At 50.0% G+C, this 27,491-nt stretch overlaps 1 protein-coding gene across 3 annotated transcripts in view; it reads right to left on the minus strand.

The window, feature by feature from the left end:
- ACSS2 (acyl-CoA synthetase short chain family member 2) overlaps positions 1–27,491 on the minus strand; it is an 80,925-nt gene that overhangs the window by 17,836 nt on the left and 35,598 nt on the right. For 2 of the 3 annotated variants that reach the window (XM_044985310.1, XM_044985313.1), the window contains exons 3-8: positions 12,454–12,545; positions 11,482–11,585; positions 10,970–11,042; positions 9,977–10,052; positions 8,954–9,071; positions 5,390–5,428 (exon numbers count right to left, since the gene is read on the minus strand). In XM_044985310.1, coding sequence (XP_044841245.1) covers positions 5,390–5,428; positions 8,954–9,071; positions 9,977–10,052; positions 10,970–11,042; positions 11,482–11,585; positions 12,454–12,545 — 502 coding nt within the window. The remainder of the gene's footprint in view (positions 1–5,389; positions 5,429–8,953; positions 9,072–9,976; positions 10,053–10,969; positions 11,043–11,481; positions 11,586–12,453; positions 12,546–27,491) is intronic. The other variant, XM_044985311.1, reaches the window with a different exon arrangement.

Here is a 27,491-nt window from a genome sequence, read left to right on the forward strand (position 1 = left end):
TTCCTTTCTTCGATCCCCAAATAAGCTCCACACAGGATTCTCCAGTCCAATCACAACAGTCCTCCTTAAGGTTTGATTTACTAACAAAGTTCAAAACTAAACACAAGTTTTTTCTCTCCAGTCAGGCACAGCCCAAGCTCCCCGCATCTGCTTAAAGTACTTCCTTCCCTAGCAGGCTACTCTCAGCCGTTCTCAGCAGCAGCAATTCCTCAGAGGAAGGGATCGGACTTCTTCAAGGGACGGCAAAGAAGAAGGCTGGGCTGCTGTCTGGTAGGAGGAGGAAGCGGATTCAGCATTGTAGGAACATAGGGTTTTGTAGCAATTCCTACAATGGAGTTAAGGTCTAACTTGCCTGAAGCATGAGGGTTTATATCCATTATGGTTTGGTCTTGTCTAATGTAACTGAGGAGATCCTCATTACCCACCATATACGAATCCTTTGTTAGAGAGACCAGGTGGGCAAGGTAGTATCTTTTATTGGACCAGTAACAGATATTCCCTCATCCACCTTGTGTCTCTAATAGCCTGGGACTGACACAGCTACAACTACAGTGCATAATCCTTTGTTGGGATTCAGCTACATCTGTGTCTTCCGTGGTGGCTTGTGGCAGAGAGTTCCACACGTAATTATAAACTAAGAATATTCCTTCTTTTTCAGTGTTAAACTTGTTGCCTATAAAATTAACTGAATGATTCCTTGTTCCTCTATTATGAGAATGGGAGATCCTGTTGCCCAATCTCCCTTCTCTATATTGTCTCTATCACATCCCTTCTTACACATGTCCTCTCTAAATAGTCCTAATCTTTCACACTCTCTTTATATGGCAGTATAGTACTAAGTTTTCCTCACCCATCTCTGCATCCCACCCACCCCCCCTCCCCGGCCCCATCCCATCTGCTATATCCTTTTTGAGACAGGATGATAAGAAGCAAAACCAGCATTCTGGGTGAGAGCAGGTCAATTTAAATAATCAATCAATTTATTTCCCAAGACTTACGATTTCTCTCCCCTTTGAGCAGATGCTTTCACTGAGCTGTACATAGAAATGCTTCTGTCTTTCCCTTGAATGATTAGTTAGCTTGGAATCTATCAATGTGTTGGAGAAACTCAAATTATTTTAACCCGCAGTATCTTGTACTCATCCTCAGTGGCATTAATATGCTATCATGTACTCTGCCCACACTCCTGGCTTTATCAGAGGTCCCTCGGAAGTTCTTCACACACCATTAGTTAAGTTACTGAAGACTAAGATCTGAAAGTTTTGCTATTTTACTGCCCCTTGTAGAACAGAACTTCGTGGCAACCCACTATTAACTTCTATCAATATTGAAAACTCCCCATTTATTCCCACTCTGTTTCCTGTGTCAGCCAGTTTCTGATCCATGACAGTAGTTTGCCTCTCAGCTCATGACTACTTGGTTTCCTTAACAGCCCTCTCGTGAAAGACTTGTCAAACACATTTTTGAAGCCCAAAAAAGTACCAATGGGTTCTCCTTTACCTACCATTTTGCTGACATGTTCAGAGTTCTGTTCTGGGGTCTGAGACAACTAAGGAGGCATATGATAAAAGTGCTTCAAATCACAAATGGAGTGGAGAAAGCAAATAAAGAAATTTTATTTACCCCTTTCACATAACACAAGAACCCAGGGTCACCTGATGAAATTAATAGGCATCAGGTTTAAAAACAAAAACAAGCAAGCAAGCAAACAAACAAATGGAAGTACTTCTTCACACAACACACCGTCAACCTGTGGAACTAGTTGCCAGGGAATGTTGTGAAGGCCAAAATTGCAACTGTGATCAAAAAGAACTAGATAAGTGTACGGAGGATAGGTTCATCAATGGCTACTGGCCAAGATGGTCAGAGATGCAACCTCATGCTCTGGGTAACCCTAAGCTTCTAACTGCCAGAAGCTGAGACTGGATGAGAGGGGATGGATCACTTGATGATTGCCGTGTTCTCTTCGTTTCCTCTGAAGCATCTGGCCCCAGCCACTGGCAGAAGATAGGATATTGGGCTAAATGGACCAAAGGTCTGACCCAGTATGGCTGTTCTTATGTTCTAGTAGATTAGATGCATGACTTTGTTTGTCCCTATTATGTTAATCTAGGCATTATTATAACTAACTTTAATGATTGCTTAGACTGATTTCCTTGATGCCGAAGCAATGTTCACACAATTGATTTCCTGAGTCACCCACAGTGCCTTTCTGAAAGCAAGGTACATTTGCTACTCTCGAGAAGATGAGCTGATTTTAAAAAGTGACTGTGTATTACTGCTAGTGGGTAAGCCACATCATGAGGTCCTTTAGAACAGGGGTCCCCAACCCCCGGGCCGCGGACCGGTGGCCTGTTAGGAACCGGGCCGCGAACCGACCCCTAGCACATCAAGCGTGTCTCCGGCGGGGCCCCTGAGCCCCGCCCCCTCAGAGCCGCATGGTGAGGGGGCGGGGCTGCGAGCTCCGGGCTGAGCTCAGCTGCCTCCGCTCGGCGTGGAGCTCCCAGCCCCGCCCCCTCACCACGCGGCTCTGAGCGGGACGGAGCTCAGGCCCCGCCGGAGACACGCCGCAGCTGTCGGGCGAGGCGCTGAGGCTCCGGGTGAGGAGGGAGCCGGGGGTAAGAGGCTGGGGCCAGGGGGGTTGGCTAAGGGGCAGGGAGTCCTGGGGACAGTCAGGGCACAGAGAGGGGGCGGAGGTTGGGGGGGTGGTCAGGGGGCAGGGAATGGGGGGGGTTGGATTGTGGGTGTTCCGGGGGGGTCTGTCAGGACTCAGCAGGGGGGGAGGGGATAGGGGTTGGGGCAGTCAGGGGACAGGGAGCAGGGGTGGGGTCCCAGGGTGGTGGGGGTCTCTGGGGGATGGTGAGGGGACAAGGAGCAGGATGGGTCAGGGATTCTGAGGGGGGTGGGCAGTCGGGGGGGCAGGAAGTGGGTGGGGGTTAGATAGGGGGCAGGACTCCCACTAATTCTGCATTATGGTCAGTTGTATAATTATTTCATTATATATTACAATAATAATAGAAATAAAAGTACAAAAATAAATGTAATGCGCTTGAATCGTCCCAAAACCATCCCACAAGTCCGCTGAAATTTTTTTTTTTTCCTACGAAACCGGTCCCTGGTGCCAAAAAGGTTGGGGACCGCTGCTTTAGAACTCCTGGATGTATCATCCAAGCCTGGTGACATGTTGCAATTTAGTAACTAATGTATCTCAACACCTCTGACCCCTCAGTCTGACAGTGGCTCCTATTAACCTAAAGAGTAGGTCTGGAGTAGCTCTCTCCCCCATACCCTCTGATTGACATCCAGGTAACGATATCCATGCAAATAGTGATTTAGCTTCTCTGATTTACTGCTTTAATTCCTAGTAGTTCAGCAAACCCGCCAGCTCTCCCCAAGCTTCCTGCTTCTGCAGTATACCTAGAGAATTCCTTCTTGTTTGTGTGTATATCCCTTCGGCTATCCGTTCCTCCAGAGCCCTCTTAGCCCTCCTAGCTTCCCTCTGACATGCCATGGCTCACACTCCTTTCTATTGGCAAATCTTGACTTTATCTTGCTAGTTACCCACACTGTGCTATCCTGGCCAGTCTGCTCCCACAGGGTGACACAGGCCCTGTGTGACTCCATTATGGCGGTTTACAAAACCATCCTGCAAAGTAGAGTAGAGAGATTTCTGAGCATTTCCTCCTTTTTTACTTCAGAGCCTTTTTTAGCCGCTTCCTCTATTTTTTGATACCCCTTCTCTATAGTTGATGTCACCGTGCTAGTTTTTGGTAGAATTCCTCCCCTGAGTACGTTGCATTCAGTTATATTGTGCTCAGCATTACTCGTGGGTCAAGTAGTAATTATAGTTTAGCCAACTCTTGTTTGTTCTTCGGACTAAGTCGAGAGTACCCTCTGCTCGTATGTACTCTAGAAATTAGCTAATACAATTCTCTTGGCTTCTGTCCCGCAGCTTGGGACAGGCTCTCTGCTCATTCCCAATGCTACGGCAGGAATTAGCGAGATACAAGAGAACAGAGGGCAACAATGATGATCTTCAAAACAAAAAGGTGGGATTTTCATAAGGGCCTAAGGGAGGTCAGCACCAAACTCCCATTGACCTGAGCACCTAATTCCCTCAGGCTCCCTCAAGCATCCCAGCCTAAGAACTGGGCAAACCCTCCATTAATGGAAACAGTAGGCATGCAGTGTCCACGCCCAGAGTAGCAGCACCTTGCCAGCAGGAACAGGATATCCTGCTGCAGTTCTCCTAGAGCCACCCTGTGCCCCTTCCTGCCCAGCCTCCATTACCCATGTCAGCACACTTATAGGGGCCAGCCAGTATATGAGAGAAGTGGTGAACAGCAAGATAGGCCCATTTCCCTGCTGTGTTAATACGGGTGGTAACACAAGGCAAACACCTTATCACCAAAGCGTACACACTATTATAAACTGATAAGAGACTTTATTCCAAGGAGCTGGTGAGAGGGCTGGGCCGGGCAAGTTCCTGCTTGTTCAGAAGAGCCTACTGCTTAACAATGTCTCGCCCACGACACTGTGCCATGGACAGCTGCACTGCCTAGCCACCTCTTTTACGATGCAGAATGCTTTCTGAAGAGCCTCCCTCATCCAGATGGAGCCCCTCACGCAAGCTCCTTTTTCACGTAAGGCAGGCATTAAAGCTGCAGGCTCCTTGCTGCACAAAACCCCTCTTACTTACCCATGTCAATGTCTGTTCAGTTAGAAAAAATATTTCATTTGAAAAGGAACATCAATAACGGGTTTAGCGAGGATTAGTAGCAGAGCTCTCCTTACATAGAACAGCTGTTGGAAAGTTAACTTCAATTAGTGCCAACTTCACTACAAAAAGAGGCTAATTTTAAGACCCATTTTTAAAGGTAAACAGATTAAATGCCATCCTAATACTAGACACACGGCTCGTACATCTGCCGTGAGCCTGCTGAGTATTGTGCGGCTCTCTCCACACCATCAAAATAAAACTAGGACTTCTGCACTAGTCGTTTACGAAGGGGAAAAAAAACAGGCAAGGATATTACCACCAGACAAACCCTGACCCACATTATGAGAGTCTCTGATATTTGTTTCTCCATCTACGCCTCTGCACATTCATACAACTACAGAAGATTTCTAAAATGTTAACACAATAAAGTTAGCAACAGCACCCCATCCCAGGGGAGTGGTCTGCAGACCCCTGGGTGACTAAGGCCAAGGGGGTCAGTGAGTCTACCACTAACATGCAACTGCTGGTAACCCAATTAGGAAAATACACATGGCCGTGCACAGAGAGAGAGAGAGAGAGAGAGAGAGAGCTGTTAGAGAGGTGGAGCACTGAGAGGGAAGCAAAGGGGAGAGGCGCTGAGAGGAGGAAGCTGCTGCTAGAGGTAAATACCTTGGGATGGAATCTCTTTGAGCTCTCAGTCTCTTTTTCCTGTTAAAAATCCACAAAGAGGGTGTGTGAGTTGAGAAGTGGAGGATCCACACTGGGCCTTTGTCCACTTCTGTGCACGGAGGGAGTTTTCCGAGCTAGCATCAGAATGGCTCAGCAGGCAACACATTCCTATTTTCATGGTGACGGACGCTCAGCCAGGAGGCACTCTCTGAATGAATGCCTACCCTTCATTTCCACTTCAGTTCCACTCCCTAGAGATTCGCCTCTTCTGATAAACACTGTCCAGGCCACCACCTCTGAGCGTGCACACAGTCCATTGGGAGTAAAAGCACAGACCAGTTACGCAGCTATTTAACCCTCACAAGGTGTGTTCCGTGCAGGAGCAGCAAGTGCAGGTGGACAGGGACAGGCATGGACTCAGGACTAAATATCAGTATTTCAGAGAGCACTTAAATGGATTTACCAGGAGGAGGCGTTGAGTAATTAACAGCACCCCACAGCATTCATCACCCTTCTGGGTCTTGACAAATAGTAACTCAGTCCTAGGTTACACACACAACCTGACAGGCAGGGCCCAGACAATATGTACCCAGTGTGAAGGCAGGCGCCACCACCCCGAGAGAAAGGACAGACTACAGCCTACAGATCAGATGAACGGAAGCAGAATCGCTAGGCTGCAGTTAATCTATTTGTTTAAAATGAAGTGTGCCCACTATTTTCCCTGTATTTGGAGCTACCCAGCACGGCTAACTGGCCAGAGTTGTAGTGTAGATCAACATACAGGGCCAGATTGTCAGGAACAAGAGGGGGACACACTGCCCCCTACAAAACAGTGCTAACATCACAGATCACCAGCACGCCTATGCAACCTGGAGCCTGCACATCCATGCATGCAAATACCCCATCTGCTGTGCACACATTTTTTGAAGGATGCATATGGATCATTACTTTGAAAACATGCCCAAGGAGCGTTCACTAAGCCCTCTCACTGGAGCATAAGATATTGCGTTCCACACTTGGGCGAGCAAGCACACCGTTCAGCAAGCCTCAAACCTGCCATGTATTGCCACTATTTCCACAGTAGTCAGTTACCATGACGACATGTCAGAATAGCAGCTCTCCCAATCACTCAGTCTCCCACCCATTCCGGTCACACTTGGGACCGTTGGATTCTCTTCCCTAGACATGACGGACAGCACAGGCACTGACCTGTGATACCACCTTGCAAACAGGGCAGAAGGAGCAGCTTCAGGGCACTAGCTGGAGCTTTCGCAATCTTGGGTAACTGGCAAGGAGGGATTCCACCTCCACAAATGGGCTGAGGTCTCCTTCCAGCGAGAGGAGGCAGAGATGGGCAGCATGTCTCTTGAAGTGTGCATGTGCACAGCATGACTGCATGCCCCCTCAAGTACTTGGACACCATGGGCAGAGCATCTCCCTCCTTTTTCAGTCTCCTGCACTTCACTGGCTTCCACCCCTGCCTGCATGGGCGCCAACTTATATGGGCTCGTGGAGCTAAAGCCCCAGGAATATTCAAAATCAGGGGCTCTGCTCCACCAATATTTGGAGCTAGGTTTTGCCCCTTTAAATCCCAGCCGCGGCCGGGAATCAGAGGGCTCTGGGCTGGCCGCTGCTGCGGGGAGCCCAGAGCCTTTTAAATCCCAGCCGCGGCTGGGAATCAGAGGGCTCTGGGCTGCCTGCAACCGCGGGGAGCCCAGAGCCCTTTAAATCCCAGCCGCGGCCGGGAATCAGAGGGCTCCGGGCTGCCTGCAACCGCGGGGAGCCCAGAGCCCTTTAAATCTCAGCCACGGCTGGGAATCGGAGGGCTCTGGGCTGCCTGCAGGGGCAGAGAGCCCAGAGCCCTTTGAATCCCAGCCGCGGCGGCTGGGATTTAAAGGGGTCAGGGCTCCCCGCGGCTGCCAGCAGCTCAGAGCCCTTTGAATCCCAGTCCCTGGCTGCTGATTGCCCCCTCCCCAGACCCCTGCCCCAACTGCCCCCCAGGACTCCCACCCCCTATCTAAGCACCACTGGTCCTTGTCCCTCGTTACCCACTCCCGAGACAACTGCCCCTAACTGCCCCTTGGGACCCCAGCCCCTATCTAAGCCTCCCTTCTCCTTGTCCCCAACTGCCCCCTCCTGAGACCCCACCCAACTTCCCCCCAGGACCCCACCCCCTACCTGTCCCCTGATAAACCCCCTGGACTCCCATGCCTATCCAATTGCTGCCTGTCCCTGACTGCCCCTCCGAACCTCTGCCCCATCCAACCCCCCCTGCTCCTTGTCCCTTGACTGGCCCCTGGAACCCCCTACCCCTTCTCCAACCTTGTAATCTTGTGGCACTGACGCGTTGTAGCTTCATTTTATATCGGCTTACAGGGCGGGAGTGGGGGGGGCACCACCATTTTGGGCCCCACCAAAAATTATACAAACCTACCGCCTATGCCTGCCTGAAGTGTTCTCCAGGCATCTGGCCCCAAGCCCCTTAGGCACCTTCAGCTGTGCTGGAGAATCGCAGCAGGCCCTCAGGCCCAGCAAGGCCACACTTCACAGAGTTCTCCCACCACAGAGAGAACAAACAAGACTGCACTCAGGAAACATGCTAAAAACAGACTGAGTCTGTGCAGGGCAATGCCCAGGGACCTATCCAAAGGTGGTACTTCCCACGCCCGATCCTTCCCCCGGAGAGACAAGCGATCTTCTAGAATGCAATGAAGTTGCTAATCACCTAGAGAATTCCACTCTCCCTACCCTGCCAAGCTGCGCTGCCTTCAACTCCATCTGCAAGGAGGGAGGACACTTGCCCTAGGGTCCCTAAAATAATTTTATAGGCAGCTGGTTTCTCTCAGATGGGGGAAAGCCCTGGCTTGCAGACTGGTTGCCTCCGAGAAAGCTGGACATTTACTGATCAAACAAGACCCTGTGCCTTGCCTCAAGAAGCAAATGTCACGTGCCGAGCAACTGCAGCTGTTTGACCTTTCTAGTCAGCTACTACAATACTGTGCGCTTGGTTTGCCTCCAGGCCACTCAGTGAAAGCTCCCATTTACCCACAGCTTGAGCCGCTGCTCAGCTGATACAGCCGCCTCTCCCCATGCTGTCAGCAGGGAGATAGAGGCGAGGCTGGGAATCGGACTCAGCTGTCAGGGATATGGGCACTTTCTGGGAAGACTTGTCATTGTGCCTGGGAGGGGAGATGGCTATTTTCGTTCAGAAGGAAAATTCCCCTCAGGGAGAGGAACATGTCTTGTTCTAGCTCCTGGGCTGCTCAGCGCAAAGAATCTTGCACTAATGTGGGTACCCCAGCCATTCCTTTTGGGAAGCTGTCAGGGAGGTTAAAGGAAACAGCAGGATGCCAGGAGGGGCTCAATCATTTCATTGGGTGGGTGGTGGTTCTTGAGAGGTCACATTGCACCATAAATCCAAAGGGGCGGGAACAAGCAGCAGGGAAGAGTCTGCACATAAACGCCCAGAGAAGCATCACAGTGGTGGTTGTACTGATCGATTTGTTGGGCTCACACCCAGAGCAATGAGGGAATCCCTCCTCCTAGCTTCCTGCGGGAACCCACCTGTACATCCTGGCACAGCCTCTTCAGAGGTGGCGATTTGCTGCATATCCCATCTGACACCAGCTCCTCCTCCCTTCCCAAGTGCTTGACCACAATGCAGTTTTTCAGAGGGGAGTCTCTGCAAAGGGAAAGGAGGAGTCATTAGCCTGCCCCCGTAGAGCCACCAGGCTGGGCAGTCACGGACCCGTTATACAGGCCGCTGCAGAGAGAATGAGGCTCTCACTGCACTGGCTGAGCATGTTGGAGCTGCACAGCTCTCTGAGGCCAACATGCTGATTTTATGCGATTAGTTACTGCTGAAAGCAATCATTCCACCAGTAACGGCACGTGTTTGCTCCCACAGCCGCTGTCTCAAGGAGCTAACTGGCAGAGCAGGGAGGGCACAGAGTCGTACTGGATTCACCTCGTGTCTCCCTCGAACTGAGCACCTGAGCTTCCAGCCTCAACATCTAACTGACACATAACCAAACAGCAAGGCTACCACAGCAAATGACTCAGCATTCGCCATCATTCCACTGCTGGGGAGAGACCTGCACCTCCATCACTTCTCCCACCACCACTCATCTCCCTTCCCTGTGTCATTGCCAGATCCCGGGACTGTATTTCCTAGCAGCTCAGGGAAGGGGCTTTCCCAGGCAACTGGAAAGGAAAAACTTCAGTCAATTGTCTGGGTTTTTGTTTTGCTTTTTGCCAAACAAACAACAACAACAAAAAATCAGCCAGAGGGCACCAGGTGAGATCAGCTCCATCAATGGCTACTGAGCACACGTTACACCCAAGACCAAATGGCCTGCACAGCCATAAGGTGCACAAGGTACAATATGCACATTTAGAACAGCAGCTCAAGGTAAAGAGGTGTCTTTGCAGTGTATATCTGGGCACACATTAGGACCCACCAAAAGGGGGTTGCTTATTTCCAGACTCTTCATCACCCTCCACATGGGTATTCGTAGGCTTAGGTCTACACCAAAAAGATGCCTCAGCTGACTAAGATCCCCTCATTCCAGGCGAACAGGAACTTACATGTCTTTGCATTTCTGCAGGGCCTCGTCTGCGATCTGCTTCAGGTTAATCAGCTTATCACCTCTATAAAAGGCATCTACAAAACAGTAAGTGAATCATTAAACTAGCTCACTAGCCAGGACAGCCTACAAATACTTGAAGGTTATTGGTATTAAGGAGGGGAACGAATGGTTCTGGGAGGATGACTGGAAAAGACCAAACGAAATGGGGAAGAGAATATTTGCGCAGGTGTCAGGAAAGGTTGCCTAACAAGATCAGTTGAACTACAGAAGACTCCTCCAAGAGAAGTGGTAAAATTCCCTCCTTGGGACAGGTTCACATTTAGGCTGACCAAAACACCTGGGAATATTCTGTAGGGAACAATCCTACACTGTCAGAACGCAGACTGCACAATCTAACAGGCTTTTCCCATTTCTCTGGTTGATTAATAATATAACCAGTGCTACAGAGAACATGGCTGGGCAAAAGGCCGGGGACTAATATGCAAATCTCACAGCACTCCAGATGGACTGACATCTTGCTTTACAAGTTAAGATGTGTAGCAACACATTACAGGACTTCTTCAAAATGCTGCAGTTTACTGGAGGGGTGGGAGAGCACCACATAAATGATGCATCCGGGAAACTGCATCAAGGAGCATCCAATTTATTTCAAAGAGAAAAGCTGACGTGAAGCTAGTTTTTTAAAATACACTTGCTATGAAGAGTTGGCAGCAACACAAGCCACTGAGCAAAGTGCACAGGCTGCTTTTAACTCTCCACTGTTTATCAGGAAAGGGGAAACAGTTACTAAAGCACATTTGCCAGTGGAATGTACCCCGGAACTGGGAATTCTATTCAGAAACAACTCCTTCCTCCACCCCATCTGAACAGAATACCCCATTTGCAGGAATATATTTTTCCTTCATTAATAGTTAATCCAGTTTTAAAAATAACGTATTTCCACAGCTAAGGCCATGGTTACAGACCTGCAAGGTGGAGGGGAATATTTTACCTGCTGTAATGAGGAGAGAACAATTGGAATCGAGAATCCGTTCGCAAAGGGAGTCTGCTGAGAAACCTGCGAACTGACAAAAGAACACAATCATTCAACTCAGCAGCAAAGGATGCTGAAATGCTGGGAACTACAGGATTCAAAAAGGCAACAGTGACCCTCAGAGTACTAACAGATACTGCCAGAGGACCAGGAGGCGCACTGAGCTCCAATGGGCCAGTCAAATATCTGAGGCTCCCTTTGGAGAAGGGCAAGATGATGTCCCCCTCCAGGCTGTTGCCACAGTACAGCTCACAAAGCAAAGCAAAAAGCTGCTCCACTTTTAAACTCAAGTCTTTTAGCGAGGGCAAGTGGGATAGGAAATGGCACCTTAATTTTAGCCACCATCCATCTCATAATCACTGCCCAGCTTACCAACTCTTCTCAGTCCTCTGTCACTCCGCCACAGGAAAACTATCTATATCCCAAGCAGCGGCTCTGAATTTAGCATAATTCCCAGCAGTTGCTCCTACCACAATGGAGTGAAGCGCTCCAATCCTGGCACAGGCGAGCATGGCAACAACCAGCTCAATAATCATTGGCATGTAGATAGAAACTCTGTCTCCTTTCTTTACTCCTGTGAAAAAGAAACAGAAGATATTTCCCATGCCAGCAGGCTGGTGGAACAGCTAAGATTTCAGCGACACGAGGCTATCAGAGATCTGTGTGCTGCTGCTCCTAGAGAAAGCATAGGAAACAACCACTACAGGAGACAGGAAATAGGATACAAAACCACAAACTAGCAGAATGTTAATCAACGTCACTGCCACATGCAAAGAAGCTCTCAGTTTAAAGCTCAGCTGACAGGAGCCACTGGGTTGAATGTTTAACCCTGTATGCATTAATGTGTTTAATAAAGATGCAAGGCCCCACTGAAGATTCCCAGTGACATTAGCTTGGACAATAATGACTGACTGGCATAGTATAAAGCCAAAGAACCAAAAGTGCTTACAAAGTTTTATAGTGAAATGGCAACAATATGAATGCCAGCGATTTCCAAGCCATGTATATGCAGATGCACAAGTGTGCGCACATACACTTTGCTTTTGTAATCACTGAAGTTCTTGTAAGGCACCTGGAAAGGTTACTGCACCAGGGTGCCACTCTATGCAATGCCCCTTTAAAGAGGTACCAATGCAACCAAATTCCAGTGCTATCATCAAAACCTCTAGTAAGTTCCTAGCAAGGTGTCAGTTATAACCTAACTAAACACAGTAATGGATTTAATAACAATAATCTCTAGCCCTTGTATCGTGCTTATCAGTAGCTCTCAAAGCACTTTACAGAGGTCAGTATCTTTATCCCCATTTTACAGTTGTGAAACGGGTGCACAGAATACAGGCCCGTAGCAGAGCTGGGAACCCAGGTCCCAGTCTGGTGCCCTCGCCCCTAGGCAATACCACCTCCCACATCAGAGCAGCATAAAAGTGAGCTAAGTCAGGTACCTTGTTCCCGGAGAACATTGGCAAATTGGCAGACCTTGTGCAACAACTCGCTGTATGAGATCTTCATGGAATCCCCGGGTTCGTTCCCTTCCCTGCAAAAACAGAGATCAAGAATCATTCAGAGAGGATTACAAGGATAAGCAGTAGCTGTGTAGCTTCAACGCAGCTCTCAGTACAGCTTATCGTCTCTAATGAGCTGCCCTTCTGAGCAGAAAGGGCCAAGCCTACCCTTCTCACCTCAGGCCAAACTCGCAAGAGCAGTAGGATTTAACCCAGAGTCACAGCCAAGCTGAAACCCAGCTCCGGGATAGGGGGGCAGCATGGACGGAAGCAATCTGAATTCCCTAAGCAGCACTGAATTTCCAGTCTCTGAGGATGGGGAGGATCACAAACAGTACAGATGGCAAGAGCCAATAGGCACCCCTGCCACAAAGAAACTCATGCAGCACATCCCTTCGTGAGCACATGCATTGGAGAACAAAGCCCAGATCTGCAGCACTGCATCTTGCACGGGACCACCCCAGTTGGGCATGCAAACATGGATTCCTGGAAACCCAGGCCAGTGTCACCATTGGTGACTCGGCCACAGCCAGGATGGAAACCCCATGCCGCAACAGATGCAAAATGAAGGAGCAGAGTAGGACAGGGAAGGCTCCCCTCTTTCCCAGTACCGTTTACCTGACTGCTGGGGTAATGCGGAGAAGCACCCAAAGACTTTTAAAAAGCTCGCCCACACTGCAGTGCCCTGTCTGTAGTCCCCACTGGGTCTGTACTGACTAACATGAACGCTCCCTGCCGCAGCCGAGGAACACATTCAGAGGCTCAGAATGTGTCATGATTGGCAGGAGAGGTGGTGATGGGATGAAAGCCGAGAGCTGTCACTCAGGGCTTGGCTACACTTGCAGATGTGCAGCGCTGGGAGTTACAGCTGTGTTCGTACAGCTGTGTAGGGAAAGCGCTGGTGTGTGGCCACACTCACAGCTACCAGCGCTGCAGTGTGGTCACATTTGCAGCATTTGCAGCGCTGTTGGGAGTGGTGCATTATGGGCAGCTATCCCAGCATTCAAGTGGCAGAAACGTGCTTTTCAAAAGAGGGGGGTGGGGTGGAGTGTGACAGGGAGCGGGGGAGAGAGAGAGAGTGGATTTTTGGAGCCGACACCAGCTCCCTGCCTTGCAAAATCTGAACATTCACTCTTAACTGCAAATAGCCTGCAGACCAGATAAGCAGCTGCTCCAACAGACTCCCTTTCTCCCCCTCCCCCCGCTGTTTCTCTCCTCAAGCAAACACTAAGCTGTAGACATTCATCCCCCTGCCTGCCTCATTCACAGCAAGGTAGTGGGTTATCTCAATTGATTGTTCACAGTCAGTTACAGATTGATCACAGCAAACAGGAGCTGTGTTTGTTTTTTAGATAAGCAGCTCCCGGAGCCCCGAGTTCACAACAAAACAAAGAGAGGCATCATAACAAAACAAAGAGTAATTTAGTTAAAAGCATTCTGGGATATCTCCTAATACCCTGGAGGCCAATAACAGCGCTGGTGTGTGGCCACACTTGACGAGCAGCGCTGCATCACCAGCACTGCACTCGTTATACCCCAAGCAGACCAGGTGTACAGCCAGCGCTGCAGTCAGGGAGTTGCAGCGCTGGATGTGCCTTGCAGGTGTGGACAGTTACTAAGTTGCAGCGCTGTAAAACCTCCACCAGCGCTGCAACTCTCCAGTGTAGCCAAGCCCATAGAGAGAGGGGAAGTGCTTGCTGCCATACTGGGCAGGGCAGTGCAGCAAGACAACAAGGGCTTTGTTTTTAATTTGATAACATGCTGCATCCACCCCAGTGAAGTGCACGGGGTGCGGCACATGGTTAGTCAAAGGGTTAACATGGGGGATGCAAACAATAGCAGCCAGCAGACTTCCCACCCCACTGACCGGAGTTAGCGCCAATGGAAAGGAATATACAACCTGGGCCCTTCCAATGGGATGGCACCTGGCAGTTCTCTACCAGATCCTGCCAGCACACAAGCTTCAGTCATCTTTCCAGAATCGTGAGTCTCCAACTCCTTCTCACCTGCATCCAGGATGGACCCTACATAGCTCCAGACAGCAGGACAAGTGCTGCCTCTGGGGAGAAGGCAGAACCATACCTGCATACTATCCGCAGCTCAGGGGAGCAGAGCCCTCCCTGGAACTGTCCCCTCTGACAGACACTGCCCAAACCACAATGCTTGCCTGGTCTGGTGCAGCAAAGAATATTCTAACGTGGGAGCACAGACCCAGCAGTTTAAAGCATCTGAAAATCTACTGCCTACAAAGGTAGATGCTGGGCTCTACTCAAGCTGCGCCTTGGACACCCATATCTACACATGAAAGGACAATTGTACCTACACAGGTGTGTGCATATGCATACACGCTGCCCAAGTACTATACCTATCTGCACACAGGTGTGCAACAGGCAACGGATCTGTCAATCAATGGCAACTGAAAATATATTTCCATCTTGATCACAGGTGCCAGCATGACCTCTGGCAAGAAGGAGAGAGTAAAATGAAGGGTGGGAAGTGAACTAATGATTAGTGCAGGAGGCTTGGGCCCTGTTGACACTAGAGACAATTTTCAGATACTTCCCACTATTGCTAAGACCAGTTCAGCTCCGCCGCCATGAGCAACACTGGGAATCCTTGTGTAGTCAGACTCACTTTGAGCGAGGTTAGGTGACAGGAGGTTTAGCCATGGCAGCAGATGGCAACCCACTTGCAGTAGAGCTGTCAACATTGCCAACACAAGTGCAGATGAACTAGGCAATTTGAGAGTGGCCCTTGTATAGTCAGGACTTCAGGGTCAAGAGAGACTCGAGGAACTCTTCAAAGCTGGGGTAAAGCTGATGCAACTCAGCTGATTTGAAGGAGTTGCACTGGCTTACACCGGGTAAGAACTTGGCCCCAGAATTCCATTCTTGGATCTGCCAGGGAGGCTCTCAGTGACTAAGCTGACTGTTGAATCCAGCTCTCTACGGAATGTGACTCTCTCACTGGGAACAGAGAAGGGGAGCTGCTTCTTCCACCTACACTCAAGCAACAGGGCAGAAGTTAGACAAAGCACTCAGAAGACCATTAGCAGAAACATCCAGCAGATGAATCCCACGTGGGGGCATGTTGCATGAGGAGGGAGCATGTCCAGACCACAGGTGCAGCATGCTAGCTGGGTGCTCAGGCAGGCAGCACAGCATGCTCCAATGCCAGCAGAATTCTGTCCTGGCCAGCAGGGCAGGTTTGCTTTAGCCAAGGACACAGCTAGCAGTGTGTCTGCTCCCCTGCCCCAAGCTGTCTGGGGTACAGTGTGCCCCACGCTGCCTATCAGGGAATACGTACAACACTCGCCCCACAAGGGGCTGGGAGGCTCAGCAAGCTAGAAAAGCCCTAGGATCCTCCCTCAATAGTTACTGAACTTCACTTCAGTGCTCACTGGAGTTGTTCCAGGATGGCTTGGCTTCCTGCCTCAAGTATTACTTGGCTGCATTTAATTCCTGTGCCATTAACATATTATTACATCAGCAGTCCCCTCCACGCTCCCTCCCTGGCAACAAACTCCAAAGGAGCTCATTTGTTTGAGGCGAGGGTGGTGTCTGCTGGGGTAAGATGAGCCGATCACTACACCCTGGTGCAGTAGCCAATGAGAACAGATTACACTTCCCACCCTGCGCTCTGCAGAGGGTCAGACCAGTGGGGAGACTGCAATCCTGGCAGGCAGCTACAGGGCCGGAATTGGGAAACAGATCCAGAGATGCCAAGGCCAGAAGGGACCACTGGGATCACCTAGTCTGACCTCTCCTGTATAACACAGGCCAGAGACCTTCTCTACAATCATTCCTAGAGCAGACCTGTTAGAAAAACAGCCCATTTCACGATGGAGAATCCACAGCAACCCTTGTTCCAAGGGATAATTACCCTCACTGTTAAAATTTTACACCCTATTTCCAGTCTGAATTTGTCTAGCTTCGACTTCCAGCCAGTGGATTGTGTCAGACCTCTCTCTGCTAGACCGAAGAGCCCAGTATTAAATATCCGTTCCCCATGTAGGTACTTGCAGACTGTAATCAAGTCACCTGTTAACTTTCCCTTTGTTAAGCTAAATAGACTGAGCTCTGAATCTATCATAAGATAGTATCAGAGGGGTAGATATGCTTTCTAATCCTTTACTCATTCTTGTGGCTCTTCTCTAAACCCCCTCCAATTTATCAACACTTTCTTGAAATGTGGACACTACAGTGGGACACAAGATTACAGGAGCAGTCACACAAGTGCTAAATAGAGGTAAAATAACTTCTCTGCTCCTACTTGAGATTCCCCTGTTTATGCAGCAGATTGCATGAGCCCTTTTGGTCACAGCAGCGTTCAGCTATCATCCACCACAACCCCCAATCATTTTGAGTTGCTGCTTAACAGGATGGAGCCCCCCATTGTCTAAGTACGATGTGCATTCTTTGTTCCTAGATTTGCACATTTAGCCATATAAAAAACACATACTGTTTGCTTGAGCCCAGCCTATCAAGCGATCCAAATTGCTCTATCAATGACAAGTTTACCACTCCCCCAATCTGTGTTTCACCTGCAAACTTTATCAGTGATAATTTTATGTTTTCTTCCAGAGCACTCATAAAAATGTAAAATAGCAGAGGGAGAAAACTGATCCCTACGGTAGCCCACTAGAAACACACCCATTCAATGATGATTCCCCATTTACAATTATATTTTGAGTCCAATCACTTCACCAGCTTTTAATCCATTTAATGTGTGCCAGGTTAAATTTTATATCTTTATAGTTTTTTTTAATCAAAATGTCACGTGGTAACAAGTCAAATGCCTTGTAGAAGTCTAAATATTTTATTTCAAGACTGGTACCTTTATTAACCTGTAATCTCATTTTTAAAAAAAGTGCTTTCCAGGGTGAATTACCCTCAACTTTGCCTCAGAATACCTTGCCTCGCTGTATGTATTAGAGTCCCACCAGAACGCATTCCCCACACAAAGCGACTGCAAGGAATGTACAAGTTCCCTTTGCCGTGGGGCCTGTATGTCAAGTTGTCACTCTTAATCCCACAGAAAATTCACCCAGTCCCCCAGGAGCAGAGCAGCTAGTGGCCACTGATCACAGAGAAGCATTTTCCTAAGGCTTTGGCTACACTTACACTTCAAAGCGCTGCCGCGGCAGCGCTTTGAAGCGCTAAGTGTAGTCAAAGCACCAGCGCTGGGAGAAAACTCTCCCAGCGCTGTCCGTACTCCACATCCCTGTGGGGAATAACGGACAGCGCTGGGAGCGCGGCTCCCAGCGCTGGGGCTCTGACTACACTGGCGCTTTGTAGCGCCGCAATTTGCAGCGCTGCAGAGGGTGTGTTTTCACACCCTGCTGCAGCGCTGCAAATTTGTAAGTGTAGCCAAGCCCTTGGTGTGTGGATCACTCTGGCTTCCTAAGACACAGCACTTGCTTGGACTTGTAATTTTAAAGTTATTTGTCTTCTTAATGAGCACATGGTACAATAGGTGAAACACTGGGGGTGAAGAATAAAGACTGGGCAGGATCAAAGCCTCAGCATGCACTTCTGCTTCTTTTGGGGTTTGTTTGGGTTTGTTTTTTTTTAAATCCTTTGATAAGAATTAGCTTCATCTGCTCAGTGTTTAATAGGGTTTCACTTGACTCGAGAATGAGAACCTCAAGCCTTGTGATGGGTTTGAGGTGCAAAATTTAAACATCTAGAATATCTTCCCCATAATGTTAGGGCTGTTAGTTTGGTATGGGTCCATCTCTACAGAAAAGGCTGCACAAACACAGTGTGGGAAAACCAGTCAGTGAAATCGGCTCGCTATTTTCATTACTCAGGCTGGGTGAACTTCAAAAATAAGGCCTGGTCTACACTAGGACTTTAAATCGAATTTAGCAGCGTTAATTCAAACTAACCGCTCAACCGTCCACACCAGGAAGCCATTTAATTCGAACTAGAGGGCTCTTTAGTTCGAATTCGGTACTCCACCCCGACAGGTGGAGTAATGCTAAATTCGACATGGCTAGCTCGAATTAGGCTAGGTGTGGATGCAAATCGAACTTAGTAGCTCCGGGAGCTATCCCACAGTGCACCACTCTGTTGACGCTCTGGACAGCAGTCCGAGCTTGGATTCTCTGACCAGCCACATAGGAAATGACCCGGGAAAATTTGAATTCCTTTTATTGTCTGGGCACTTTGAATCTGACGTCCTGGCTGGACATCGTGGCGAGCTCCGCAGCACCTGCAATGATGCAGAGCTCTCCAGCAGAGGAGTCCGGCCAATCCAAGAATAGAAAGAGGTCCCCAGCATGGACAGACCGGGAAGTCCTGGATCTGATCGGTGTGTGGGGCGAGGAGTCTGTGCTGTCGGAGCTGCGCTCCAACAAGCGGAATGCAAAGACCTTCGAGAAGGTCTCCAAAGCAATGATAGAGAAAGGATACAGCCGGGATGCAATGCAGTGCCGCGTGAAAATCAAGGACCTGAGACAAGGCTACCAAAAAGTCAGAGCGGGAAACGGACGCTCCGGAGCCCAGCCCCAGACATGCCGCTTCTACGAGGCACTGCATGCCATTCTAGGTGGGTCTGCCACCACTGCCCCACCAGTGACCGTGGACTCAGTGGATGGCATAGTGAACCTGGACAGTTCCTCCTCGATGTTTGCCGATGGGGAAGATGAGGAAGGGTCTGTGGAGGACGGCGCAGGCGACAGCAAACACAATACTGCTTTCCCTGACAGCCAGGATCTCTTCATCACCCTCACAGAGATCCCCTACCAACCCTCCCCGGCCGTTAACCCGGACTCTGAATCAGGGGAAGGATCAGGCGGTAAGTGCTATAAACATGTAAACATTTATTTTTTATAAAACAGGTATAAAAAAATAGAAATACTATATATAAAATTTTCAATGAAAAACTATATGAAAAGTAGGTCCACACATATAGGGATTGAACAATAATCCTCCAGGGACAATTCAACAAAGGTCTCATAGAGGTCCTCGAAAAGCCTCCGCAGGAGGTTCCTGGGGAGAGGTGCCTTGTTGGGTGCTCCGTGGAAGCACACTCTTCCGCGCCAGGACATCCTTATGTACATGGGAATCATCGCCTCCACAAGCATGGCCGCATATGGTCCTGGTCTCTGCAGGGCTTCCCTTAGCATCCGTTCTTTGTGACTCCGAGGGACCCGCCTCAGGGTGATCTCGTTCATGAAATGCTGCATCTAATTAGGGCAATTAGTGTATTGTTACTGTTGTGAATGGTTGACTTTTACTTTGCATAACAATGACCCTCGCTTAACAGCCACGTGTTGTAGGCCACATAGGAAAAGCATACATTGATCTTTCCCGTGCACTGGCGGGAGTGGCTGGAAAAGGGTCAGAGTATATGATTTCCAGATTGCCTTTAGCGGGAGGGCACAGCTATCCATTAACTGATAAGCAGAATGTACTGTAAGGCTTACCAGGACTGTCTGCTAGACGGATTCAGCTGTCTCTCCCCACTTGTCCGCTCTCCTGTGCAATGCTGCAGCCAATGAGAGCGTATTCCGAAATCTCGAACTTGTCCTGAGATCTCGTGAGACTTGTTGCCCTGTATGGTCTTGTTCAGAGAAACTGACTAGACTGTGTTCACTGTTCGCAAACATGTATCTGTTCAAGGAAATCACTTACTTTTCCCATCACACAGCTTCGGCTCTTTCCCGGACTGCCCCGGCATCCCCCTCGCAGAGGCTGGCGCAGATTAAGCGGCGAAAGAAAAAGACTAGGGACGAGATGTTCGCGGAACTGATGGCCTGCTCCAGAGCCGAGGCGGCAGAGCAGAGACAGTGGAGGGAGACCCTATGTCAACAGCATCGCACACACATCGAACGGGAGGATAGGTGGCGGCAGGAAGACCAGCAGGCGACTCAAACGCTGCTTGGGCTAATGAGGGAGCAAACGGACACGCTCCGGCGCCTTGTTGATGTTCTGCAGGACTGCAGGCAGGAGGACAGAGCCCCCCTGCAGTGTATCTGCAACCGCCCTCCCCCGCCAAGAAGTCCTGCCCCCCCCCACCCAAAAGTACAAGACGGAGGGGCGGTAGGGGCCGTGAGAACTGTCACTGCACCACTGCATAGCGCTAATGTACCACACACCTCTCACGCTATAAATTTGTAGAAGTGCTTCCCTTACAGGCTCACCCAGTCCCAAATCCAAGTTTCATCCCCCCACTGTGTATTAGATTATTAAAAGCTGTTTGCTGTTATTCACTGTTTCGGTCACATCTTTCGTGTCAGAGGATTTTTTTGTGTATGGGGGGGGAGGGGATTTATAATTGCATGGTATAGCCTACATTACCAGGGTACAGACTTGGGGGCATGATCAACTGCAGGGCACACACACACTGCAGTCAGTAGGCACCAGGGTCACACTGTGTGGTGTATGCTGCCCCGGGTCATTCTGTGATGTGTATGCTTGTCCAGGGTCCTAGCGCCTGCCACCCCCTTAATGTTAAGGCACACTGCCCTTACCATGCACTTCCACCGTAGCAACGAGCCTCTCCGCTGCCCTGAGCCCCAACAAGAGCCCTCATCCACGGACAGATACTCACCCTTCCCCCACACCCCTCACCTCTTCCTACGCCCAAACCCGCAGCCCACTGCCGTCATCCAAACCCCTATCCAAAGAAGGCACCACTCGCCCCTTCCTGCAAACCCACCCCTTCCTGCAAACCCTCCCCTTCATGCACAACCACTTGCAACCGTCCCCCACCCCAGAGACCTATGTAGGAGCAGGAGGATGTCATTCCTCTATGGAACAAGCGGTCTGTACATCAGTGCACACCGTGCCCAGCACAGTATGCGTCCATGTTTCAACACCTGAACAGAAATGCAAAGTAAAACAAAGATTTATTAATAATGAGTGTTACAATTAATTTGCTTTAAAACGTGCTTTGGAAGTGGGGGAAACTTGGAGAACGGGGTATGTAACCGCAGATCGAAATCGACACATACAGACACAGGCCCAGGGTCAGTTTCTCTTGAAAGCAAGTGGAGAGTCATAGGTTACCCTGCTCTCCGAGGAAACTTGCTTTCAAAGCCTCCCGGATACACAGTGCTTCCCGCTGGGATATTCTCTCGGCACGGGTGTCTGGCTGAGCGTAAACTGCAGCCAGGCGATTTGCCTCAACCTCCCATCCGGACAAAAAGGTCTCGCCCTTGCTCTCAAGGAGATTGTGTAGCACACAGCAAGCAGCAATAACTACGGGGATATTCTTTTCGCTGATGTCCGAGCGAGTCAGTAAGCTCCGCCATCTCCCCTTGAGACGTCCGAAAGCACACTCCACCACCATTCTGCACTTGCTCAGCCGGTAGTTGAAGAGTTCCTTCTCTCTGTCCAAGGCGCCTGTATAGGGCTTCATGAGCCAGGGCATTAGCGGGTAGGCTGGGTCCCCGAGGATCACTGTAGGCATCTGCACATCCCCAACCATTATTTTGTGGTCCGGGAAGAAAGTACCTGCCTGGAGGCGTTTAAACAGACCAGAGTTCCTGAACACACGCGCGTCATGAACCTTGCCCGCCCACCCAACGAAGATGTTGGTAAAACGTCCCCTATGGTCCACCAGTGCTTGCAGCACCATTGAAAAGTAGCCCTTTCGGTTAATGTACTCGCTGGCCTGGTGGGCTGGTGCCAGGATAGGGATGTGAGTCCCATCTATAGCCCCACCGCAGTTTGGGAATCCCATCGCGGCGAAGCCATCTATGATGTCCTGGACGTTTCCGAGAGTCACTACCTTTGAGAGAAGTTGCTCAACGATTGCGTGGGCTACTTCAATCACAGCAACCCCCATGGTAGATTTGCCCACGCCAAAGTGGTTCGCTACTGACCGGTAGCTGTCTGGCGTTGCAAGTTTCCAGAGGGCTATGGCCACTCGCTTCTGCACACTCAGGGCTGCTCGCATCCGGGTGTCCTGGCGCTTCAGGGCAGGGGACAGCAAGTCACAGAGTTCAAGGAAAGTGCCCTTACGCATCCTGAAGTTTCGCAGCCACTGTGATTCATCCCAGACCTGCAGCACTATGCGGTCCCACCAGTCCGTGCTTGTTTCCCGGGCCCAGAATCGCCGTTCCACACCATGAACTTGACCCATTGCCACCATGATCTCCACAGCGCGGCGTACCCTGCTTTGAGAGAGGTCTGCGCCACTCTGTGAATTCCTGTCCTCACCGCGCTGCCGGAGCCTCCTCGCCCGATTTCTCAGCAGCTGACTGTGGAAGAGGTGGACGATAAGGTGCGAGGAGTTGACAACGGCCATAAGTGCAGCGATGATCGCAGCGGGCTCCATGCTCGCAGTGCTGTGGCGTACGCGCTGTAACTGACAAGAGAAGGGCGCGAACAGATTTCCCGCCGGAGCTTTCAGGGAGGGAGGGCGTGATTGACGGTTCAATGACAACAGTTACCCAAAAGCACCCTCGACACATTTTTCCCCCAGGAGGCATTGGGAGCTCTACCCAGCATTCCAATGGGCAGCGGGGACTGCGGGAACTGTGGGATAGCTTCCCACAGTGCACCGCTTCCAAAGTCGACGCCAGCCCCGTTACTGTGGACTCAGAAATTCGAATTAGTGTATTTACTATGGATACACAAATTCGACTTCATAAGGTCGAATCCACAAATTCGACTTAAGTAGATTCGAAATAGTCTTGTAGTGTAGACAAGGCCTAAGACTCTATAAATGACAAAGAGTAAATTTACAGAGTTCTTACAGTTCAATAGCCTCATGTGTTAGTAGCAGAGGCAAGAAATTGCTGAAGTGTGATTTTTCCTAACAGTGTTTTCTTTAAAACTGTGAGTCAAGAACCAATTTTCAAAATTGTTACAAAGGAGAAACAAAAGCTCCTTGAAATACTTTACTAAATTAAATACATCTATAAATGCCATTTGGACCTGACACTTTTCCAATCCACAGCACAGTTTGAATCCTGGTATTTAACTGTTACTTCATAACTTTATGACACCACATGGATCACAGCATGAAGATTTAACACTTTCAAGCCCTTGACAGAGTCATAGCTCCGTAACACAGGGCTTCCAATCCTATGGTTTAGGAATCCCCATGCTGCATGTGCATATGTAACCCAATGGTGTGTGTTACAGGGCCCCCTCTGTGCCTGATCCACAGAGGATATGAACCAGTACAGCCCATAGCTACAGAGGCACAGTTCTTTAGCTCAAGCTGTAACAGGTCATGCTGTTAGCTCTGGAGGTCCCTGGCACAGTCTGGGTGTGTTGGCCAAGAAGGCAGAGCATGCACGCATGCACACACACACATACACACACACACTTTGCCTACAGAGCTCCTGCAGAATTAATTTTCAATGACTGTACACTGCAAAGTTAGTGACTGACCAAACTAAAGATACTCATGTCCCTAATTAAGCTGGAACAAACACACAAAAGACTGCTCTGGGAGATGCTCAGGCAGCTGCCGGAGGGAGCAGGTCAGCTTTGAACTATGCTCTGAACGCAGGTTTCCAAAAAGGAAAATGGATTTCCAGAGTCAAGGGCCTTCCACTGAAGATCCCCATCCAGCAGCCCCCAGATACCCACTTCCAGGAACTGTTAGCCAGAGCACACCAACTGTTAGCCAGAGCACACCAACAGGTGTCAAATAACATATTGGTGCATTAGAAGGGAGACAAGTGTCAGGTAACAGGTTTCCGAGTGGTAGCTGTGTTAGTCTGTATCAGCAAAAAGAACAGGAGTACTTGTGGAACCTTAGAGACTAACAAATTTGAGCATAAGCTTTTGTGGGCTAAAACCCACTTCATCAGATACATGCAGTGGAAAATACAGTAGGTATATATATATACACACACACACAATATATGGAGATATTCCTATCTCATAGAACTGGAAGGGACCCTGAAAGGTCATTGAGTCCAGCCTCCTGCCTTCACTAGCAGGACCAAGTACTGATATTTTGTCCCAAATCCCTAAGTGGCCCCCTTAAGGATTGAACTCACAACCCTGGGTTTAGCAGGCCAATGCTCAAACCACTGAGCTATCCCTCCCCCCATAACACACAGAGAACATGAAAAGATGGGGGTTGCCATACCAACTGTAATGAGAGTAATTAATTACTCTCAGGTAGTGGGTGCCAAACTCCATAGGGCTCTTAGCTCCTTCTCATCACACCATGTTTTAGGCAAGGAGGGAGCCAGCAGGCTCTCCAGAGCATGCCTGCAATGTGCTCCCTGCAGCTAACCCAGTTCAGCAAGCCAGCCATCAGATTCTGAGCAGCTGTGGCACAGCAGTCACCCCTGGAAGTATGCCACAAGAGGAGTGAAATAGAGGAGGAGTAAAAGGCTGAGGTATCAGTAAAGCAGTATGGGACCACTCCGGTGGATGAGATGTGGCCAGCTGGGAGCAAGAGGTACACAGAAATGACTGCCACCCCAGGGAGAGGTGGGGAAAAGCCATCCCTTAGTGAGGGATCAAAGAAGGATCTATTATAAAAAGATGATCCGTAGAAGCCTGGGAGATCTCATCATGGGGGCAGGGGCTGGTTTGATTAGCTGAGGTATTTTAATCTGCTGCAGAGTCCCAGAGCTGGAGGAGCCAAGGACCTCTGTTATTTGAAACATGCAGCATCCCAGCCCCAGGCTTGATTGGGAATCAAGTTTAACAAAGCTCTTGAATACGGCAAAGGGCAACAAAGGCCAGCAAAGCTGTTAGCATTCAACACCCATTCTCCCTTCAGCACAGGGCAAGCACAGAGCCCTTTCTCCAAAGCCACCTTCACTGCAGCATTCTTCAGTCATGGAGTGCTGGCTTCATCTGCACCAACTGACGGGGTGACAAAGGCGCTGGTGAGAAGTCTGGAGGGACCCCCGGGTGTGAGGAAAGGTGGTGTGGGAAGAAGAGCATGGGGACTAATGCCTCACCTAGCACCGGCAGCTCACACCAGGAGAGGGGAAGCCAAGAACCTGCCCCAAAATGAGTCACAGGAATAAATGTCAACATCTCAGTGCATCTTAGGGCACGTCTTCACTGGCAATGTTAAAGTGCTGCCGCGGCAGCGCTTTAACATGGCTTGTGTAGTCATGGCATAGCGCTGGGAACAGTTTCCATGAGGGGAATAGCTCCCAGTGTTGGTGCACTGTCTACACTGGCACTTTACAGCGCTGAAACTTGCAGCGCTCGGGGGGGGGGGTTCACACCCCTGAGCGAGAAAGTTGCAGTGCTGTAAAGTGCCAGTGTAGACAAGCCCTTAGATTACCTTGTAAGCTACTGTTTGTGTAACCTGCTTGAGCAATGGTCAAACACAGCCCCACTCAGTGTTTACACAAGCAGCCATGGCTTTTATCAGCAGGGATCAGGTCTGAGGGAGATATCACCGATAAGCAGGTGTAAGGAGAGAGGGGTTGTTCAGGCTGGGCGGGGGAAGGATAAGGAGTAACAAGATGAAGCTGAGCAAAGAAACAGTCTCTGGAAGGGAGATCTGCCAGGCTGTGGGACAGTCAGTCTCCCAAGGGAGGTGCAGCAGGACCTGAGGCACAGCCATGTTTGGGGGCCCAGACAGAGCCCAGCAAGAAGCCAGCATAAGGGTAGAGCCAGACTAAGCCTTTAAGAGCATCTCCCCCATCTCCCTTTGGCCAACAGTACGAGGGGGAGGGCACACACCAGCTAGAGCAATGGCTTTCAACCTATTTATCATTGTAGGCCACGAAGTGTTACCTGGGCTGCAGGTTGAGAACCACAGTGCCCCCACCTAACCCTCCCCACAAACTCCTATGCCCAGCGCGCTCTAGCCAGAGACTACTCCACCGAGAGGGGCCAGGAGCGGAGAGCCAGGCATGGGGGCAGGGACCCTGACCCCGCCGTGTGGGTCCGTGCAGCAGCCGGCAGCCCGGACCCCACCGCAGCCCGGACCCTGTGCCTGCTGGGTGGAGCCAGGACTCAGAGCCCCCACGGCCTTTAGCACACAACTGAGCTGGGCCGCAGCTGTGTGCTAATTGGGCTGCATGCAGCCCACGGATTGAGAACCGCTGAGCTAGAGGCAGAGGCCCAGCCAGTGCCAGCTCTGTGGCCTTCTACCCGCTCCCCCTTCCCCATCCTACATGAGGGAGGCCTATATGTGAACTCCTAGGGAGACACTATTAAATAGGTGGCTGGGGACAAGGGAGGGAGGGATTTCAGGAAGGTGTGGAGAAGGAAGGAAGAGCTCCCAAGGGAGGAAGGACCCCTTGGAAGAGGTGTTCTCTAGCTACCAGGGAACAAGGGAGAGGGAAGTCCTGTTCCCAGGTTGTGTGACAAGGCTGGATATACACACAGTTTGTATGGATGGAGTTACAAATCCAACGTGCCAACAAGCAAAAATAAATCTTGCCTGAATGCTCTGGGCAGTCACGGAGGCTGTTATTCTAGGGGCGTAAAATGACAAGTTAGCCTCAAAGCCAGGAGGTTTAGACACCGCCACTAAATTGAAATCTAGCCCCTCTGCCAACCCGTGGGGTTTTACAATACAGGAAGATACGATTTGTAACACATTTTTCAGTCCCTTGCACTGGGTGACAGCACAAGAAAGTGACCAATTCTGCAGAGAAACAGGCACTCTGACCATATACCCAGTGCTGTCAAATGCCCAGCATGAACTAGCTGGGAAAACCGAGACAAACTCCTATGGGGGGGGAAAAAACTTTTCTGACTGTGCTGACAGCGTCCCTTTAACTGGCTAGAAGAGCTCCCTAAGGCACGAGAGGGGAAAACTTAACCCAGTTATATATGCAAAAGGGAAGTACGCAGTCTTTGGACAGGAAATGCTGAAAGAGGCCTGAGGTACACAACTGCACAACAGAAAGCTCACATGGGAAGCCAGAAAGCCAGCTCCTGGCCTGCAGCATGACTCAGCAGCGCAGACACAGGAACCTTCAGGCAGGGCCGGCTCTAGGTTTTTTGCCGCCCCAAGCAAAAAATGTTTTGGCTGCCCCCCCGCCCTGGGCTCTCACTCCTCCCACACCAGTGCCCTCC

The sequence above is a fragment of the Mauremys mutica genome, chromosome 13 (genome assembly GCF_020497125.1).
Source record: "Mauremys mutica isolate MM-2020 ecotype Southern chromosome 13, ASM2049712v1, whole genome shotgun sequence".
Classification (NCBI taxonomy): Eukaryota; Metazoa; Chordata; order Testudines; family Geoemydidae; genus Mauremys; species Mauremys mutica.